Consider the following 19688-nt stretch of genomic DNA (forward strand, 5'->3'; position numbering starts at 1 on the left):
CTTGGGCCTCGGCAGAGGAGGTCGTGTCAGAAGGCCCCTGGGGCAGGTGAAAAGGAAAGAAGCAGAACAGCTATCGTGAGAAACAGAAACCGTCCGGTCTGGTCAGTCACCTCGAACAAGTTGGGACTTGAGAGACCACCTTGGAAACGTCACTTCCTTAATTGTCGCAGATGGGTGACAGTTTTTCCAAATCAAATCGAAAGTATTGCTGTTGTCATTTATTTCGTAAACTCAACCTGCCCCGGCAAACTCCAAGGAAATCCTTGAATTGTTTTCTTGGACCAAGATTTCTAAAATTTTAATATCACCTAAAATAAATGGGGCATCAACCAGGACTTAAAATTCCTTCTACTTTAAAAAGATTTTTGTAGCGTTTCGTCAGGAAAGCAGGCCAACAGGGAGGGCGGGGGGAGGAGCATACGAGCCCCGGAGAGGTGTAGCTCTCGAGTTTGCCTTACCCTGAGGATCTGTAATTGGAGAGCCCGTTTCCTTCCTGCCTAACCACTCACAGATCTCAGAATCACCAAGCTAAAGACAAAAAGGTATCTCTTTGAATTAGAATAGTTACCCCAAGTTTACCTCACTCTGGGACAGCTGTTGGCTAAATTGACCTCTGGAAAGGAAAGGGAATAGGTCCCCCTCCGTTCCCAATAGGTCCCCCTCCGAACCTTAGGTCCCAAAGCTCCAGCACATTGTAATTGCTCGTTCTCTTTTTCCCTCCTTTACTTTGGAGGTCAGGACATCTTCATGACTGAAGAACAAAAGAAGTACTACAATGCCATGAAAAAGCTGGGCTCAAAGAAACCACAGAAACCCATTCCCCGCCCTTTGGTGAGTGAGTTGTGCAGGCGGAGGGCAAAGTGACACCCACTTGGAAAAAGACACCACTAGGGTTTCTGCAGAGGAAGGAATGGGGTGAGTGAGGGGCTGCCTGCGCCCTCGAAACCCCTCCTAGCCACTCCCCCCAAAAGGTCCAAGGAAGAGGCAGAAGAACAGAGGTTAAGGTATGGGGTAGCGTGTGCATTTGTGGTTGACCTTGCGTTGGAGCAGTCGCTGGGCAGCAGTAGAGAATCGGCATGTGAGCACAATGACTCTGGCCCTGGTGGAGACATGTTTTAGTGAAAGTTGATCTCTTTCCTACCAGTACGAGGTAGGATTTGGTTGTTAATTGCTTATTTTATCCAATTTCTCATTTTATCCAGTTAGAACGTCTTTGCACTGAAAACTTGCCCCGGGAGCTACAATATCACATCAACCTATTTGTGGGAATAGAAGAGGGGAAAGTAGGAGCATCTGCTGTCCTGCTGTCCTCTCTGGAACAGAACCTTTTGTAAAACAGACTTGGCAGCTAGGATTCAGCTTTGTGCTTGTGGTGGTTGTCCTTGTGTTTCAAAAGAGGTGACTGCTCCTGCGGCCACACGTGTTGCGGTGTGCCCACATCGCTCTTAAGAGCAGGCTCGGAGCTCCTTCTTTTGTAACTTTCATATGAAGCACCTTTTTGTTTTAAAACAGCAGAGGTCTTAAAAGATGAGCTTACCTGGTGATCTAATTTAATAAATACCCAGGCCTACCCTGTTCCTAAGTGGACCCGTCTTCTGAAGGAAAGGAAGCCCCGGGGCTTTGCAAAAACAGTTTGAAAACCACCAATTGAAAGTAATCCCGAAAAGAAGGGCCAGGTTTTTAAAAAAAATCTAGGAATTTTAAGAAAGAGAATTTTTTCCCTAATATTCTCATATGTTAGTTTTCATTTTGATAGAAACAGGACTAAAGTGAATGGCAGAGTATGTAACAGTCCCAAAGTCTTGTTCAGTGTTTTGTGCATGGGAACCTGAGTGTATTTTCTTCCACAAGAAAATCTAAAAACTGAATGAAATGTTAATGAAGAGTAATTAATACTCACTGGGCAAATATTTCTAGATCTTCCATTTACCAAGCATTAGGCACCCAGTGGTGAACTCTGCCGCCGTGGAGCTTATCATAGTGTAAGGGGACATAGATAATATCTTAGTCAGCAAACAGCTATTAAAAATGTACACTCTTGTGAGAAAAAGTTAACCATGGCCATGATAATAATGAGGTCCTCAGTTGGGGACCCACTTCGATAGAGTAGTCTAAGAAAGCCTCACCAAGAAGGGTCCATGTGAGTGGATGAAGCCAGGAGAATATGGGAAAGTAAATGAGACCCCAAAAGCAGGAAATGTCAGTGTGGCTAAGGGATGGTAAGCTGGAGGAGGGGGTGACATGAGCAGGGACATGAGTTTCACAATAGGGATTTGTTGCAAGCGCCAGGAAAGGGTCCATTTATGTTTTTAAATAACTCCACTTTCTATTGTGTGGAGATTGCATTGGAAGAGGTAAAATAGGAAGAAAGAGACCTTTACAGAAGGCCAGAGGAAATTGATAATGACTTAGGCTGGAGTAGGGTCATCAGAAATGGAGTGAAATGGATAACTTCAAGTTTATTATTTTGGGAGGCAGAGTCAATAGGCCCTGCAGCGGAGCAGAAGGGGGGTGAGGGAGATGAAAGAGACAAGGATGGCGTTCAGACTTTGGACCTGGAGACTGGATGATGCTCGCAGTGGGAGAGGAGCAGGCTGGGTGAGGGAGGTGGACTGGGTGAGGGAGCAGGCTGGGTGAGGGAGGCGAGGACTTTGTCCTTGTTGAGTTTGAGGTGCTTATGGGTTGTCAAGGAGGGAACACAGGTGGTCAGAAGAAAGATATGGGCCAGAGAAGAAAGAGCTTGAGAAACTTAAGTACTTAGGTATTCTCTAAGCAGTAGGAATAGATGAGCTTTTCTGGGAGAGAGTGTAGGGAAGAGATTAAGTAATGGCCAGTGAGTGAAGCATCTGGAGAAGCAGGAGGACATCAGAAGCAGGTGGTGTCGTAGATGCACATGGGAAGAGCGGCAGTTTGGAAAACTCTTGGGGGTGATGCTGATTTCAGCCTCGCTCTCCCTCCCCCTATCCCGATGGAGCGGCAGTGCAGAGTCTACCAGGATTACAGGAAAGAGGGCAGAGAGCTCTTCCTTAGTGGGGTGGCAACCTCCACAGTCTGCTTGGCAAGGCTTTTATGAGCCCTCTTGTGTCTTCCCTGCCCCCTAGAACAAAATCCAAGGTATCGTCTTCGATTTTGTCACTCAACAAGCCTTTGACATTGTTATCATGATGCTCATCTGCCTTAACATGGTGACGATGATGGTGGAGACAGATACGCAGAGCAAACAGATGGAGAACATTCTCTACTGGATTAACCTGGTCTTCGTCATCTTCTTCACCTGTGAGTGTGTGCTCAAAATGTTCGCCTTGAGGCACTACTACTTCACCATTGGCTGGAACATCTTCGACTTCGTGGTGGTCATCCTCTCCATCGTGGGTGAGTGGGGCCGCGGGCGGGGGTGGGGGGGACTGACTGGCCTGGAAGAGGATTCCTAGGAGAACAACAAGTTCTCTGGTCTGAAGCGCGGGCAACCCATGCGTGCACTTAGGTCGTCTGTGGGCCTGCGCAGATGGTTGCTAAACTCCTGTCTTGCTTTGAAAATTCTGTGGTTGGGGGGCAGGGGAGGGTGGCAGGGAGCAGATTGTATTTGGTTCTTGCTTTCAAGGAGTTTAAAGTCTAAAAGGGGAAGGGAAGCAAATCAAAAAGATGTGGCTTCAGTAACAGTGTCAAATGGAAAAGGGGGTGATAAGAGATGATGCTGGGGATGGGTGAAATGGTCGAGGAAAGTTCTGGCAGCTGTGATGGCAGCAGTGCTGGGCGGTCACTGGGATGTGACCAGGTGCAGTCTGAAAATCTCTCCACTGGCCTTGTCTCACTGAGCCTTGACAGCCCAGGAAGCAGGCTGTTGTACTGTCTTCACCGTGTAGGTGGCCAGGTCACTCCCTAGGAGGGCGCAGAGGCAGGACTCATGGTGGTTTTTAACACAGTCTGTGCAGCATTTTGCCTGAACCTAAAGGCACGGAGGGAGGCGTGGAGTCCCGGCGGGCCGAGGAAACGCTGTCCTGTTGGCCGTGCTCCCAAAATCCTGCCTTGTCTTTCTCAAAGGTGGTACCTTAAATGGTGAAAGGCTGCCTGGGTGCCAGGTAGATCTGACTATGTGAGCAGAGGGGGGACGTCCGAGACTCATGGGAACCAACCCAGAGCGCCCGTGGAGACCGGGGCACAGACGGCTGCCAACTCTCCCCTCAGCCTTCACATGCTCCTGTTCTGTCCTCCAGAGCAGCGTGTCCAAAAGTGTGTTGGTGTGTGGAGCCCTTACATTTCTCCCCAAGGGAAGACTCCCATGATGAAATTACTTTAGCGACACTGTGCCTTGACCCCTTTTCAGGGTGACAGTACACATTCGCTCATCTCTAAGTCTCTGGAAAGTCAGAAGAGTTCTGTTTAACTTCCACACACCACCCCATCTTTATTTGACCACACACCACCCTTTTTGTCAAAGAATAATAATGATACCACGTCTTAATGCAACATACTATGTGCCGGTCGCTGTTCTAAGCGCTTACATGTTTTCATCCCTGTAATCTTCACAATAACCTTCCAAGCATCTGAGGAATGGAGGCACAGAACTGTTACCCAGACATGGGCTGGTGAGTGAGTGGGGAGGCTCTCAAGCCAGCCCCCCCCCACCCCACTTCAAGACCACGCCCCTAATTTCCCACCAAATAGGCTTTGGACAATGCTTCTCCTCTCCAATGATCTTGGACTTTTTCTGCCCACCCATCATGATGTGGGATGGAAAATGCACAGAGCAAACCAGACCCTATTAGCAGATGACACAAATAAAGAGGAAGAGAATTGTTACTTTTGATGATTGAGGTCTTATTAAATATCAAGTTTGTTCAGAAGCAAAATTACAGAAGCTCTCTTTTTAAAAAAATATATATATATTTATTTTTATACAAGAGCTGGGGTTCAGGTCAGAGGCGCGGGAGGGTGAAAGGATTCACCAGAGACAGAGCGGGGAGCAGAACAGGCAGACAATCAAAATAACACTGCTAGGGGAGCAGCAGGCGAGACAGGAGAGGTCTGCACCACATGGGCATCTCCCTGGCTGGCCGGGAATTGAACCCGCATTGCAGAGGCTGCGGACAGCTTCACAGCGCTGCGCTCAACCTGCTGCGCCACCAGGGAGGCCCAGACGCTCTCTTTTTAAATTAAGAGGAGTTGGGTTAAAACTAGCTCTTGAACCTCCTAAAGGCCCCTTCAATGGTGTTCCTACTGCCTGGATTGTCGTCTGTCCCATCTCTCTCCCTTTTATTTCGGGACAAACACATGTTCCTCCTGCAAAACCTTACCTGCCCACCATATACAGAATGCAAGTACTAAATGCACTACCTGCCTTCTTACGGTCGCTGATGATGACTTAATTGAGAAGCAAAGGAAGAGGACAGAGAGGTCATCTGGAGTCCTAGCTGAAGCGGAGATTTCCTTGAAAGCTCAAACACCCCATGGAATTTTAGCTCGACGAGAGGTCCCGAGAAGCTCTGTTGCCAACTCTCCAAACTCACTGCAACTTGGCCCTTCTTGAAAGTTAGGATTCTTTCCTAGCCTAGAACCTTCAAGTAAGGGGATTCCATCACCTTCCGCAGTTCACTCCCCCAATGCTTATCAATCATTATGGTTAAAGGACTTTCCTTATTTAAATTAAATTCTCCTGTCAGGTGAAGGTCATGTGGAAGGTCAGGCCCGAAACAGCAGGAGAGGGCAGTGAAGGGAGAGTGTGTGTCCCTGGAGCTGTCACCCCCCTGTGTTTCCAATTTTCATCTCTTCTTCCTCCTGTGACCCCTCCGAGGCTTCTGTTACTGCTCTGTGGCTGGTCTGGTTGCATAGGCCCCTGGATGAAACAGAGTGGGGCCCTTCTTTTCTGTGTTACTAGTGCCTTGACATTTTTATCTGCTGATACTAGTTTTTGATTTTTGCCTTTCACCACAAAATCTAGAAGCTGTGAATTAAAAGCCACTCTGGGCGGATCCCTTCCGTCTTCTAAGCTACTTCTAGGTGTAGGGTAGGAACAAGGGATAAGAAGAATCCAAAGGTGTCTTTTCATGGCCAGGAAAAATGACACTTTGAAAATGGGTGATATTCTACTAAGATATCACAGCCAAAGAGCAGTAGCATCGTGGGGTGAGGCCAGGCCCTCTCCTTTTTAGTGGAAATGGAAATTGGATAACATTATGTAGAGGAATCGAGAACACTTTGGAAAGTCATGTGTGCACAAATCTGGGGCGGGGGGCGGGGGAACAGTTGTCCTTGTGAGGTTAAACAGATAAATGATGACCTATTCATAAAGTGGATTTCCAGTCCACTGTTAAAGTGAGTAATCTAAAACCATTTTAACACCAGAAAGTGATCTCACAAACGCATCTCAAAAGCAGATTAGGGATCTAAAACAAACAGACCTAAAAGGATAGCCAGAGTATAACTCCTTAAACATAACAGCACACCAGTCAGTGAAGACTGACTGACACGTTGCAAACTTAGGGAGACACCAGGATGGTACATATGGCACCTTCAGGACTGTGGTGGCTTCTGGGGATGACAAGAGGAAGCAAGCTTGGAAAACTGCTTAATCTGGGTGTTCAGCACATATGTGTCTACCTTGTTTTCTCAGCTTTTCTATGTTTCAAACATCTGGCTTTCTTATCGTACGCGCTCAAATTGAACAGGAAGCCAGGCACGCATTCGATAAAGTCCTTAGAAGGTGAGGGTTCCCTCGTGCCGGGTGACATAATCGAGAAGAAAGGGTGTCTCCAGTCTCGGTAACACATCTTCTGTTCCTCTTCTTAGGAATGTTCCTGGCTGATATAATTGAGAAATACTTTGTTTCCCCAACCCTATTCCGAGTCATCCGGTTGGCCCGTATTGGGCGCATCTTGCGTCTGATCAAAGGCGCCAAAGGGATTCGTACCCTGCTCTTTGCCTTAATGATGTCCTTGCCTGCTCTGTTCAACATTGGCCTTCTGCTCTTCCTGGTCATGTTCATCTTCTCCATCTTCGGGATGTCCAATTTTGCATATGTGAAACACGAGGCTGGCATTGATGACATGTTCAACTTTGAAACATTTGGCAACAGCATGATCTGCCTGTTTCAGATCACAACCTCGGCGGGGTGGGACGGCCTGCTGCTGCCCATCCTGAACCGCCCCCCTGACTGCAGTCTGGATAAGGAGCACCCAGGGAGTGGCTTTAAGGGGGACTGCGGAAACCCCTCGGTGGGCATCTTCTTCTTTGTAAGCTACATCATCATCTCCTTCCTTATAGTTGTGAACATGTATATAGCTATCATCTTGGAGAACTTCAGCGTAGCCACAGAGGAAAGTGCAGACCCTCTGAGTGAGGATGACTTTGAGACCTTCTATGAGATCTGGGAGAAGTTTGACCCCGATGCCACCCAGTTCATCGAGTACTGTAAGCTGGCGGACTTTGCAGACGCCCTGGAGCACCCTCTCCGAGTGCCCAAGCCCAACACCATCGAGCTCATTGCCATGGATCTGCCCATGGTCAGTGGGGACCGCATCCACTGCTTGGACATCCTTTTTGCCTTCACCAAGAGGGTCCTGGGAGACAGTGGGGAGTTGGACATCCTCCGGCAGCAGATGGAGGAGCGGTTCGTGGCATCCAATCCTTCCAAAGTGTCTTACGAGCCGATCACGACCACGCTGCGGCGCAAGCAGGAGGAGGTGTCTGCGGTGGTCCTGCAGCGCGCCTACCGGGGACATTTAGCCAGGCGGGGCTTCATTTGCAGAAAGATGACTTCCAATAAGCTGGAGAACGGAGGCACACACCAGGAGAAAAAGGAGAACACCCCGTCCACAGCCTCCCTCCCATCCTATGACAGTGTAACTAAACCCGAGAAGGAGAAGCAGCAGCGGGCAGAGGAAGGAAGAAGAGAAAGAGCCAAAAGACACAAAGAGGTCAGAGAATCCAAGTGTTAGAGGAAAGCAAAAATTCAATATTGTACAGATTTAAAACTCGCAAGTGAAAGATTGTTTACAAACTTCCTGAATATTATCAATGCAGAACAGCTGTGGAGACACTTTACCTGAAGATCTATACCAAACGTAGTCTGCTTACCGTGTCACATGGTTGCATCTTGAGCAGTGACCTGCCAAGGGCAGAGGACCCTGCTCTCTGGACTCACAGATTTTCTAATGCTTGGGCAGGTTGATACTGCATGTTCCACATCAGTCAGTGCAACTTAGGACAAAACTAACAGGATACAAAAACAGAGGCGAGGCTGCCGGGACCAGCATATTCCCGCTGCAGCCCCATGGATTTTATTTTTTCATTTTGTTGATTCTCAGAAACAGAAAGCATCACTTTAAAAGTTTGTTTGTTCATGCAAACTATACTTGCATTCTTACATTAGTTAAGCTAAGCAGCAAAAAGAAAACACACACACGCACACGCACACAGACTCACCTTTAGCCCGTGTCATTTAAGTGTCAGTTTCTTTGACATAAACCACATCTTCTCCACATGGGCTTTACATGGTTTGGAGATGGGTGGGGGAAAACAATCAGGTTTCTTCAGGCTGAGGAGGACTTGCTCAGGCTGATTCCAAACATTGTGCTCGTTCAATGCGTAGAAATGATTTGCATGATGGCATGCCGTGATCAGAAGTCATGCATGAGAACCATACACCACAGGACACTACTAATCCTGTCCCCTGCACTGGGTCAGCCTTTGGACAGGACCCAGCCCTGCACCGTTCACTGTATTTGGAGAAAAAAAAAAAAGGGGGAAGCGTTCCATACCCGCTGCAATTATTTATGAATTCTTAGAAGTCTTTCATACACCTTCTGGGTAGGGAAACATAACCAACCAGTTGACACCACCACCAACAAAAACAAACCCAGTCCGACCAGCAGCTGGATCCGTTGCGTGTATATGTTTCACAGACGTCTCTGACATACAGCCATTGTTGCACACTTTGAAAGATGAACTATTTCTTGCTGCTCTGTGTCCCGTACACGGGGAGGCTTCGATCTCGAATGGCTTGTGTTGCTAATGTCACTGTAAATCCAAATCCTAGGGCTAAAAACAACAAAAAGTTCATTTGTATCTTGCAATATTTATGATGATCGGTTTAGCCTTTCATACTCGGAGAACTCGCACTTATTTGGGGTGGAGATAAAAGTGCTATTCAAAGTAGCATGTTATCTCTAGGGGGTTATTTGGGGGACTTAAAACAACCGTTTGTTGGGGGTACAGGGGTGCTCACTTCATTCAGTGTCATGTCCTTCTGCATCGTGGCTTTCTCCGGGCTTGGGTCCACAGGGCGGGGGTTCAGGTGTTCTGGACTGGCCCCTCTCTTCCACGGAGGGGTTGTCGCAAGCTCGCACACCGCATGCTCCCTCCTGCCTCCATCATGTCCGTCCACCAAGCAGGGCTCCCCCGACCCGCAGAGGTGGGTGCGGGCAGCAGCACTGGGGCTGTCGCCGCGGTTTCTTCTGCTTGGTATTAGAATCAGTAGTCACTGGTGGGAGAGGTAGAGACGGAGCCGCCTCTGAAACGAACCCATTGCAGATGGCTTCTCTGTTGCACTGGTTCTCATGAGAAGGTGGCTTCATGAAGTTCGTTAGGATGTTCCAGCTTCCCCCAGCGCGTTCCCTGGCAGCCGGTTCTGCGCTCTGCTCGGCGACCCGCCCATCCTCACTGGAAGGTGGCTGGAGGGTGGTGGAGGGGGGATGCATCCTCGCTTCCATCCCATCTCCTGCTTTAGGGAAGACAGTCTTTAATCCAGGGGTTTCTCACCTGATGACTAGATTTCAAAGCCAAGATGCTGCAGTCGATACGAAGAAAGAGGAGAGACTTTAGCATGTGCACCAAATACCAATAAATCCTTCCTGAAGCATACCCTAGAGGGGAATACAGAGCAACCCATAATCAGACACACCAATCTGCCTTGCAGTAGAAGCACTTTGGATGTAAATCACAGTCCAGTTGACTAGTTTTGCGTAGAACAAACCACAGCAAGTCAGTCAGCAGAGCTTTCTACCGTGTCGGATCATTAGAAACTCTGTCCAGCTCTCCTTAGCCTGCTTCTGCGGCGCCACCCGTAGAACTTTTGTACTCTACCCGGTCCCAGGTTGGGAAGGCTTTTCCTTCAGTGACCCTGCTAACTGCTAGGATGAATGTATAGTAACATGTACAGGCTACATCGTAAACAGCACAAACCAGAAGACGACGTGTGGTTATTCTTTTTAAGAGAATTATAAATACTGTAATATATCATTTTATTTTATTGGCATGCCTTTTTGTAAATACAAATTATTAACTTATTAAATAGGAAATGGCTTCTGGCTTATGCCATTGTCATGTTTATTTTTATTTTTTATACTTTTCTTTCTTCTTAGAACTTAGATGCTGTCAGCCAATGTACATCCCCCAACCAGACAGACAGACAAAAAATTTTTTATTGCTAATGGTCTTTTCCAAAACAACAAAAAAATATATATATTTTTGTTCCAATGTGCAATAAATTCTAACCACTTCTATGCAAGATTTGGCTAAACTTCATAATTGCTCTTTGGTCTTGAGGTGGACAGCAGAGCTATAAGATCCTGCTCCGTACCCCAGTTGCTCATGCCAGTGATGTCATTCAGCTACTACAGCATATTAATGAGATTTTTCTGAGATCTGACCTTTTTCCTCCCCAGACCCAGATCCCAGCCCTTCCAGGCTGTCTCAGCAGCGCACACACGGGCCTTGGTGCCTGACACCCGTCAGCCAGCTTTACAGGGAAGAAACCACCCCCAGTCTATTAGTCTAGCTGAAGTTTCGCTTTTCTTTCATAACTTTTCCCACCTTCGCTCTCATCCACTGTCCCTCCACTCATTTCTCTCTCTCCTCTCTCCCTTGCTCTCTCTTGCGCTCACTCTCTCTCGCGTGCGCGCTCTCTCTCTCACCTACCCCGCTCCACACCTCTTTGGTAGTAAATGACACCATCACCAGCAGTTTACACCCGCAGTTAACAGGCATTGAACTGAAAGAACCAGGGAGGGAGTTTCTGTACCTCTTCACTGAGTGGGTTCGTGGCAACGCTTTGCCAAATATTAACGAAGCCAATCAAAAAGCAGCAGCAGACACAGTATCACTGCACATATATATATATAGATATATAAATATAATATAAATATTTATTTTTTTGTAGCCAGGTCCTTGGTGCAGTATTTATACTCCACAATCCACCTTTAAAAAAGGACAAAAAGCAAAAAGATGTGTGATGCTGTTCATTTTAAACGCAGAGCCAAAGCCACCGAGCAGCAGCTGACGCGGTTGCTGATCTGTGTGTGAAAAACACTTTGCCCTCTTCTTTCTTGAACCTTCTCGTTGGTTCGCATGAAGAGGCGTCATCATTTAAATAAAGCAGAGGGCGAGAGCAGGAAAACCTTCCCGAGTCGACACGACCTCTCCTCTCTCAATGAGCCTCTCTGGGCATCAGCAGTTAGAGTGGGGAGCGATAAGCAAGACTCCCCGCCCCAGCCCCTGGAATGACAGTGCCCAGAGTTCTTTTATTTTTCGCCGCAACCGATGTACACTTGTGGAAGACCAGGAATGAAGATGGGTGTATTCGCGAATGCGTGGAGGCCGGCGCTGCTCTCCACGGGACGTGATGGCAGGTGCATCACTCCCGGAAGCCAAAAGGAAACAATAAAAACGAGCCTTCTTACTGTATAAGGGAGCCTGTCTTGGTGTGCGTTTGTTGGCTGCCCCAGGCCGTGAGCCCCGAGAGGGTCTGGGGATCGAGATCGTAGCACGTTTGGGAAAGGGAGGGGAATGGAAGGGGGAGGTGAGAGGACGTCTCAGGGAATCCTGGCTGAGACGAGAGGGAAAAGCAAGGTTCCCTGCCCCCACCTCCGTGCCCCCTCGCCCACCGCATGTGGCACCCCTCTCCTAGGGGCCGGTGCTTCGAGGCCCATCAGACACCTTCCTCTGAAGTCCACCTGGCAGAACCCCCAGCGCTAATGTCAGCCCCCCCCCACCCCTAGCTGAGCTGGGTTCTGCCTTTCTCACCAGTATTTCAGAAAAATACTACCCAGATGCCCACAAGCCCGGGCCAGCACGCCGCCCGACAGCCTCCACTCTGCTCGCTAATGCTGGGCCCTGCCCTCCATCACCCCAACAGAGCAACAGCCACCCGGGGCTGGTCTCCCCTTCACGGTCGTGCGGGGGCGAGGGGCGCCCCTCCCTTCCCCTCCCCCCGCCCTGCTTCGGGGACATCCCCTCTAGGCCATGTCTCCAGGTCCAGGAACATTCTCAGGAGGATTTTGAAGTGCCCACTCTAGTCCGCTCCAGTAGCTCCGCTTCGGAGAGAGATGTCTGGTAGGTCAGTCCCCAACCTCCTCCCCATGGCCTCCGGCCCCCGGGCCCGCGGTGGAGGCGCGCTCGCCATGGGCAATGACTTCGTGACTTGAGTCCTGGGCATCTTCTGTAACGATGCCTCTTTCTTTTCTCAGATGTTGCCCAAAGTTTTGCAAAAAGCTTCGTTCATTTTCAGGTACCCCCACCCCCTAAAGAGTCGGCTGTAACTAGCCAGTCAGGGGGACATCAGGAGCCTTGAGGAAGTCCGGGTGGGGAGGGCCCCGAGGTTTGCACAGTCTGGGTCGTGGCTCGGTCCGGTGCTGTCTTGGATTCCCTCCCCAAGAGGACCAGGATTTCCTCCAGGAAAACGCTCCTGAGGCACCCTCTGCCCCTGCCCCCCACTGCTGTTTGCTGTACATAGAGGCTACGTGGGGTGGGGTGGGCGGGTGTGCACGTGTGGTGTGTGTGTGTGTGGAGAATGTATATAGGTAAAGGGGAGCGTGGTCCAGTGGTTCCAGAAAAAGGGACAGAACTCCTGCGGCGTTCCATCCCCAGCTCGACCGCTGGCTCGCTGTGTGGCCTTGGGCAAGTCACTTAACCTCTCTGTGCCTCAGTTTCCCCATCTGTAAAATGGGGATAATAATACTGACCTACCTCACAGGGGTGTTGTGAGGCTTTAACTAAATGTTTTGTAAAGTGTTTTGAGATACAGAGGCAAAGGCACTAGGGACAGGCGAAGTATTATTTGGACTTAAGGAAGATGAAATGGTACCATAAATGCTGCTATTCTGAGAGCCATTTTAAACTGCACTGCTCCAACCACCCCCGCTTCTCATCACCAGGACAGCAGGTCGAGAAAATGTCTTTCCTTTCACTTGCTTCTGGGGTTTGTGATTATTCTAGACACAATTTCTGTCCCTCGCTGTGTCTCCTTCCCTCACCCCCTCGACTTGTTCCCTGTTCCGTTTATGCGGAAATGGCAGAAATGCTTGAGAAATGAGAATGTATAAGTGGATTGGAAGTTTATAGTCTGATATTTCAATTTTACTTTGTACTGTACATCTTTTTACTTTAGAATTTGCAATAAAGGGTTACGTCAATCTTGTTTTCAACTCTCCTCTTGGACTGGCCTGTCATTCTGTCACTGCTCTCACACCGAAGCCCCCGAAGCCCCGAGCCAGCACGCCCGGCTGCAGGGTTAGGACTGTGTGACTTGAGTCCTGCGCGTCTTCTGTAACGACGCCTCTTTCTTTCCTCAGATGTTGCCCGCAGCTGTCCCTCCGCCTCGCTCTGTGGCAGGGGACAGGGTCTCAGCAGACTACGCGAGGCCTCACCCAGGCTCAGCCCCGCAGATCGTCCGGCAGCACCGGGCCACGGAGGCGGGTGGGAAATGTCTCCTACTCCAGTTAGACCTTCAGGAAGGCTGGCCTGGCCTGAGGAGCCTGGAGCAGCCCCCTGAAGTAGGCACACCCCCTGGCCGTCCCGACCCCCACGCTCCGGCAGGACCTCATGTGCTGGCCCCTTCATGTTCCCCAAGTTGTCTTACTATCCCCAGATCATGCCTTCAGGATGACGGACTCTCAGGTCGGGTGGCTCCGGGTTCAAACACTTGGCTGCCGCTACGTAGTTGTGGCCAGTGGGCCTTACGTGTGACGGAGAGAATACCCTCCTTTTGGGGTTCTGAGGATTACCTCACACAATTTATGGGGCTGCGGAGCCCCGGGCCTGGAGACGGCAGGCCCTTGGTGGCAAACAGTTGCAAAATAAAGACCCGCGGCTGGCATGAACGGGGCCTGCCTTCCCCCAGGGTAGGGGGCACCTGAGCCCTCCCTCCCACGGGCGGCTGGACAGTCGCGACCGACAAACATGCACCGCGCCCTCTTTCGCGCTCTGTGACGTTTATAGCGTTTCTGAGGCCTCTCAGGCAGCGCTGCGCCGGGACGGCGCCGCCATTTTCCAGCAGGGGCCCCTGAAGCAGGGGTCCGACTTCTAGCGCGGCTCCTCCGCCAAGAGCGGCTGCACCTCCCACCAGCCCTGCGCCTCCGAGGGCCCGAGCAGGGGCGCGGCGGGGGGCCCGGGGCTGCGGGGCCGCGCCCCGTGGCCGTCGCCCCCCGCGGCCCACTGCGCGAGCAGGACGGCCAGCGCCCCGACGCCCAGCGCCCCCACGAAGCCGGAGAGGAGGCCGAGCGCCAGCGGCCCGGCCCAGCCCAAGGGGTCGCGCGTGTACGGGGCCCGGGGCAGCCGCTCCACGATCAGGTCCAGCGCGTCCCAGTCGGGCTCGGGCGCCGGGGCGCGGCGGGCGCGGGGCCGCGGGGGCGCGGCGGGCGCGGGGGGCGCGGGGGGCGCGGCGGGCGCGGGGTGGCCGGGCGGGGCCGGGGCCAGGAAGCCCCGCCCGAACTTGCGCAGCTGCAGCGTCGCCTGCTGGTGGAGGTTCTTGCTCAGCTCCCGGGCCACGTCGGGGCGGCCGCAGCGGCGCAGGGCCCGGGCCACGTGGTCCCAAGAGAGGGCCTGGGCCCGGGCCTGGGCGGCCAGCCAGACCGCCAGGCGCTCCCGGCAGCCGTCGGACTTCTCGGCCGCCTCGGCCGGCTCGTCAGCCGCGCGCCGGGCCGCCTCCTGCGGCCCCGACGAGGCCGGCCGGGGCTTGGTCGGCGTGGCCAGCTGGTCCTCGGAAAGCCTGGCCAGCTCGCTGTCGAGGTCCGGCTGCGGCGTCTTCAGGAGGGCCTGGAAGTGACCGCACTCCTCCGGGGTGAGCAGCTCCGCCACACGCACGGCCAGGTGAGGGCCCATGGCGTCCCCCGCGCCCGCCGGGGCCAGCGCCCAAGTCCACAGCCCCAGGGCCAGGGCCGCTGCTGCTGGAGCCACGGTCGTCGCCATGGCACCGAGGCCTGTGGGGCGGGGCTCGGAACGCGGCGTGGGTGGGCGGCGCCCCCGGGCGGTGGGAGCCAGGCCTCGGGCGGGGGAGCGCGCAACACCCAGGCGCAGTTGGGGCCCCCGGACACCCTGGAGCTGCAGCTGGAGAGTTTCCCAATACCGGGCCTCCCTGGTGGCCTAGCGGTGCCGTCTCAGCGGGGGGCTGACCCCCATGGCGCGGCAGACCTCTCCTGTCTCCCGCGGCCCCCTCCGCCGTGGGTTTCAGTGGATCCGCCTGTTCTGCTCCCCACTCTCTCTGGTGAATCCTCTCAGCCCCCCCCACCTCTGGACTACACCCCAGTTGTTCTACATAAAAAGAAAACAAGTTTCCTAATACCCAGGGATTGGGTGGGGCTCAGAACCCCAAGAGGCAAGGATCACCGCCTGGGCGAGGTCTCCTGCTGGCTCACTGCGGGCTGCTGACATAGCAAGTCTCAACACCCCACTAATCCAGTCACCGCCCCCACTCCCAGTCTGTCGCCCCGACGACCCCTTGCCTTCCTTATCTCCAGTATCTCTAAGGTCCAGTCAGCGCCTCGGTTCTCTTCTCAACCCTAGGTACTTAAAGACTCCCATTTCCTGTCCTCCTCCTCCTGCATCTAAACCCTCATCCTGGGCCTCCCTGGTGGCGCAAGGGGGCAGGATGCAACCTGTGAAGCTGTCGGCAGCCTCTGCAGCACGAGTTCCATCCCCAGCCAGGGAGCTACCCACATGGCGCGGCAGACCTCTCCTGACGCGCCCGCTGCTCCCCTCAGCAGTGTATTTCATCAGTCTGCCTGTTCTGCTCCCTGCTCTGTCTCTGGTGAATCCTCTCACCCCCCACACCTCTGGCCTATACCCCAGCTCTCGTATGCATAGATAAATAAATCTTTTTAAAAAATAAATAAATAAACCCTCATCCTCTCCTGACAGGGTGAAATGAGCACCTCGGTTACCCTCCCCTTCACACACTACGGCCCCACTTACTGCCTCCCCCCAGGTCTTGGCCATGTTGTGCTCTGAGTACACACTCCTGCTGTGAGAGCCCTTCTGGGGAGTCTCCCTGAGGCAGGAGCTCCCACGGCACGGCAGCTGCAGCTCTGGCCCGTACTGTCTCTGCACTAGACTAAGGTCTGCCTGGCCTCCCCAGCAACTAGTGCACCGTAAGTGTTCAGGAAAGGTTTGCTGAATTAGTATGATTTCTTAACTCACAAATCAGTCCCTGTCTACAAGCCATCAGCCCCCTCCCCCAGCATCAACCCAGGCTTCAGTGAGCCTCCGCAGAAGACATGGAAGGTTCTAGTGAGGCAGCGTGGCCCCAGGGATTTTCCACCCACTCTTGCCCTCGCTTTGTCCTCTATTCCTTTCCAGTCCTCATAGTTTTGTCAGCTTTGTGGGGCTGTCCCGGGGAGCTTTTTTTTTTTTTAAAGATTTATTTATTTATGCATACAAGAACCGGGGTACAGGCCGGAGATGCAGGGGGTGAAAGGATTCACCAGAGACAGAGCGGGGAACAGAACAGGCAGACTGACTGAAGTACACTGCTGAGGGGAGCAGCGGGCGAGTCAGGAGAGGTTTCCTGTGCCATGTGGGTTTCTCCCTGGCTGGCCGAGGATCGAACTCGTGCTGCAGAGGCTGTGGATTGCTTCATAGTGTGGTGCTTAACCCTTGTGCCCCCAGGGAGGCCCTGTACCAGGGAGTTTTTTGACACCACACATATCTCCACCACCACCACCACCACGAGTGGGAACTTCTCTGGGGATTCTTGAGAAGCTGTGCCTCCTCCAGCAGGATTACCTGGAAATTAATTTGAAGATTCACTCAACATTTATCCAGTATCTTCTGTGTACCAAATATTATGTCGTGTGAGAATATAAAATGTTTTTTATATGGTCCCTCCTCAAGCAGCTTTTAATCCACTTGCATTTTCAAATGAGCGATTTCTGAACTTCCCCTGGCCGTGTCACAGGCTCGCCCCAGCAGGGGCAGGGCCTGCCCACTTCTGCATGGTCGGTGCTGTGCACGTGTGCAGAGAGCAGTTGTGTAACAGACAAGAGTGGGGGGTGCCCTCTGGGCCTCCAAGGGCCTAGACAGCTGAGGCCACTGAACCCCGGGGCAGGCATTGCCCTGGAATCCACTGTCCAGGCAGCCACCAGTGTTTGTGTCCCGGGGGAAACTGCTTGGTGGCGTCTCCCCCGGGACTGTCTCTGCCTCTTAAAAGCCCAGGGCCTGCCCTGAGCCGCGGAAGGACCCCGAGTAACTGCTCCCTTGCGTTCTGCTGTATTTTCCATAATTTTGCTCACACTGTTCAAGGACCTCCGCACACCCCTGGGTATCTGCACACAGCCTTTCCCGCAAGGGTGTTCCTTCCTAGTTTTCTCAGCCTCTCAGTTTATGAACTGCCAGAGAGTTTGGGGTTGACAGAGGGTGGCGGACAAAGGTAACCCCGTGACCCTCAAGGCTGAAACTAGCTGTCTCCCCACCCTGCCATCCCTCCACTTCTGCAGCACAGGATGGGAAGCGCAGCCCACCTCCGTGCAACAAGGGCCACCGTCCAGGTACCAGGTGAAGCCTCCTCTTCGGCTCCTGTTCCTCCACCCACGCCTTTGCTCGTGCACGCATTTGTTCACTCACTCACTCACCAGACACGTCAGCCCTTCTTTGCTGCTGACACTTCAGGGCTCTGGAGGGACAGTGAGTCAGCCCCAACTCTCAGCCTCTGAGAACTCAGGATTGCAGAAGGGGTCTGGGGGCTGTCAGAACCCCAGTGTGGCTTTTTGCCCTGCAGCCTCAGTGCCCCGCTCCTGGTTGCCAGGAGTGCGAGTGTGGAGCCCACACGCATCATGTGCCAAAGGAAAAGGAATTCCCAGAGAGCCACCGGCAGTGGCTGGATGCCCAAGCACTCCTCAGAGGGCTCCCCACATCCCGCTGCCCCCAAGAAATCCTCTGGAAACCACATATCATCACTTTAATACTGTGTAATACTTTCTTTTAAAATACAGTCTCTTCTGAGGTAGAAAGACCACAACTGCAGAGCATCATCAGACAGGAGATAAATACGTCCATGTACAACACGCAGCAAAATGAGGTAGAAATGGTTACAGCTGGAGGAGATGACCCCAACCCCAGTCTGGGCAGAGGAAGGAGAGGGCCCGCTTGCTGAGTCTGCCCTCCCCCGGCCCCTGCCCCTGGATTCTTTGGTATGCCCCCCCCCCACCAACATTGCCAGAGCCGGACCTGCCCTCCCCTGCCCGCGCCAGGATCCATGAGGTAGGTGCTGGTAGACCGGGGCTGTCCCTTGTGCAAAGTTCCCCAAGGCCAGTAGAGAGGGCGGTGGGGCCCTGGTTCTCCGCCAGTGAGTTTCTTTCTCCCTGAAACCCTTAAACCCCCCCATATACATTACACACACCTGAGAGAACTTTCCCCGCCCCGCCCCTGCTCCCTGGCCCTTTCATAGCCCGGACCGGACCGGAGGCCCCTGGCTTCTGAGACACCGGAGTCCTGCCATCAGCCGCCGCCATGGAGAGGGAGAAGGGGTGGGGGAGAGGGACAGAGCAGCTTCCCTGCTAGAGCTCCTGGGCCGGCGTGGGCCCTCTGCACCTTGGCACCTGAAAATGTCCCCCACAGACACCCGGCTGGGAACAGGAGGTGGCGCAGAGACTGTAGGAGCCGAATGGAGGACTGGGGAACAGGACGGGAGGCTGGGGTGGGAGAGGTGAGGGGGGAGGGCCTATCTACCACCCCCTCCCCTTTAGACCAGAGTCCTGAGATGGGGGAAGGAGGCAAACCACTGAAGCCCCATCTGGGGTGTGGTGAGGAGAGAGAGGTGCTTCTCAGAGCCTCCAAGCCTGGGCTGCTTTCTGGTGGCAAGTTTGCATGAAACTCAAAATGAACTGCCAATGTCAAGGAAAAACAGCCCGCACGCCCCACCCCACCCCACCCCCGTTAGGGTGCAGCCCAGGGGCTCCAGACCCAGGACCGAAGAATGGGCATCCCGGACCCTTCCCAGACGGGTGCCCACACCTCCCCCAGCCAGGCAAGGCCAGGTCTGGGTAGAGTTTAATGCCAGCCAGATGGGTGGCCACGTGTCTTCCTTCCCGAGGGAGCCGTCAGCCAGGTACAGGAGTCCTCTCGTGCCAGGTAAAATGATGCCCTTTCTACCTAGGTAACCTCCCACGGAGGCCCCCTCAGCGGGCTTCTGGGGTCCGGAGCAGGACGTGGACAAGGGCAGACCAACTCTGGACAGTCTTTCACAGCAAACACAAACAGTGAGTGGAAGGGCGGCCGGGTGGGCACGAACACCCACTCTCTTCAGTGCCGCCTCCCTCCCTCCCCCGCCTGCAGCCTTGGGCCTGAGAGGAAGCCCTGGAATACATTCTGCTTCTGTCCCAGGGCAGGCAGGGGCTTCAGCGAGGCCTGAGGCTTCCTCTCCCCTTCCCCGCAAGGCTCACTTTCTGAGTCTTCTGAGGGAACCTGCTCCCCTGGGGGGTGAC

At 53.1% G+C, this 19688-nt stretch overlaps 2 protein-coding genes across 3 annotated transcripts in view; one reads left to right on the plus strand and one right to left on the minus strand.

Annotated features, from left to right (window-relative positions):
- The window catches only part of SCN8A (sodium voltage-gated channel alpha subunit 8), a 164924-nt gene extending 153825 nt beyond the window's left edge, over positions 1-11099 (plus strand). For both annotated transcript variants that reach the window (XM_054696632.1, XM_054696631.1), the window contains 3 exons: positions 727-831; positions 3102-3372; positions 6787-11099. In XM_054696632.1, the coding sequence (XP_054552607.1) occupies positions 727-831; positions 3102-3372; positions 6787-7934 (1524 nt within the window). In that variant the 3' untranslated portion in view covers positions 7935-11099. The remainder of the gene's footprint in view (positions 1-726; positions 832-3101; positions 3373-6786) is intronic.
- Positions 11100-14373: 3274 nt separating this feature from the next.
- On the minus strand, positions 14374-15180 carry TMDD1 (transmembrane and death domain 1; the record flags this gene model as incomplete). The annotated part of the gene is made up of 1 exon (XM_037513284.2): positions 14374-15180. A coding segment is annotated over exon 1 (807 nt), but the record flags the coding sequence as incomplete, so codon positions are not given.
- Between the last annotated feature and the right edge of the window lie 4508 nt (positions 15181-19688).

The sequence above is a fragment of the Talpa occidentalis genome, unplaced genomic scaffold, assembly GCF_014898055.3.
Source record: "Talpa occidentalis isolate TD23 unplaced genomic scaffold, MPIMG_talOcc4v2.1 talOcc4.16, whole genome shotgun sequence".
NCBI lineage: Eukaryota > Metazoa > Chordata > Mammalia > Eulipotyphla > Talpidae > Talpa > Talpa occidentalis.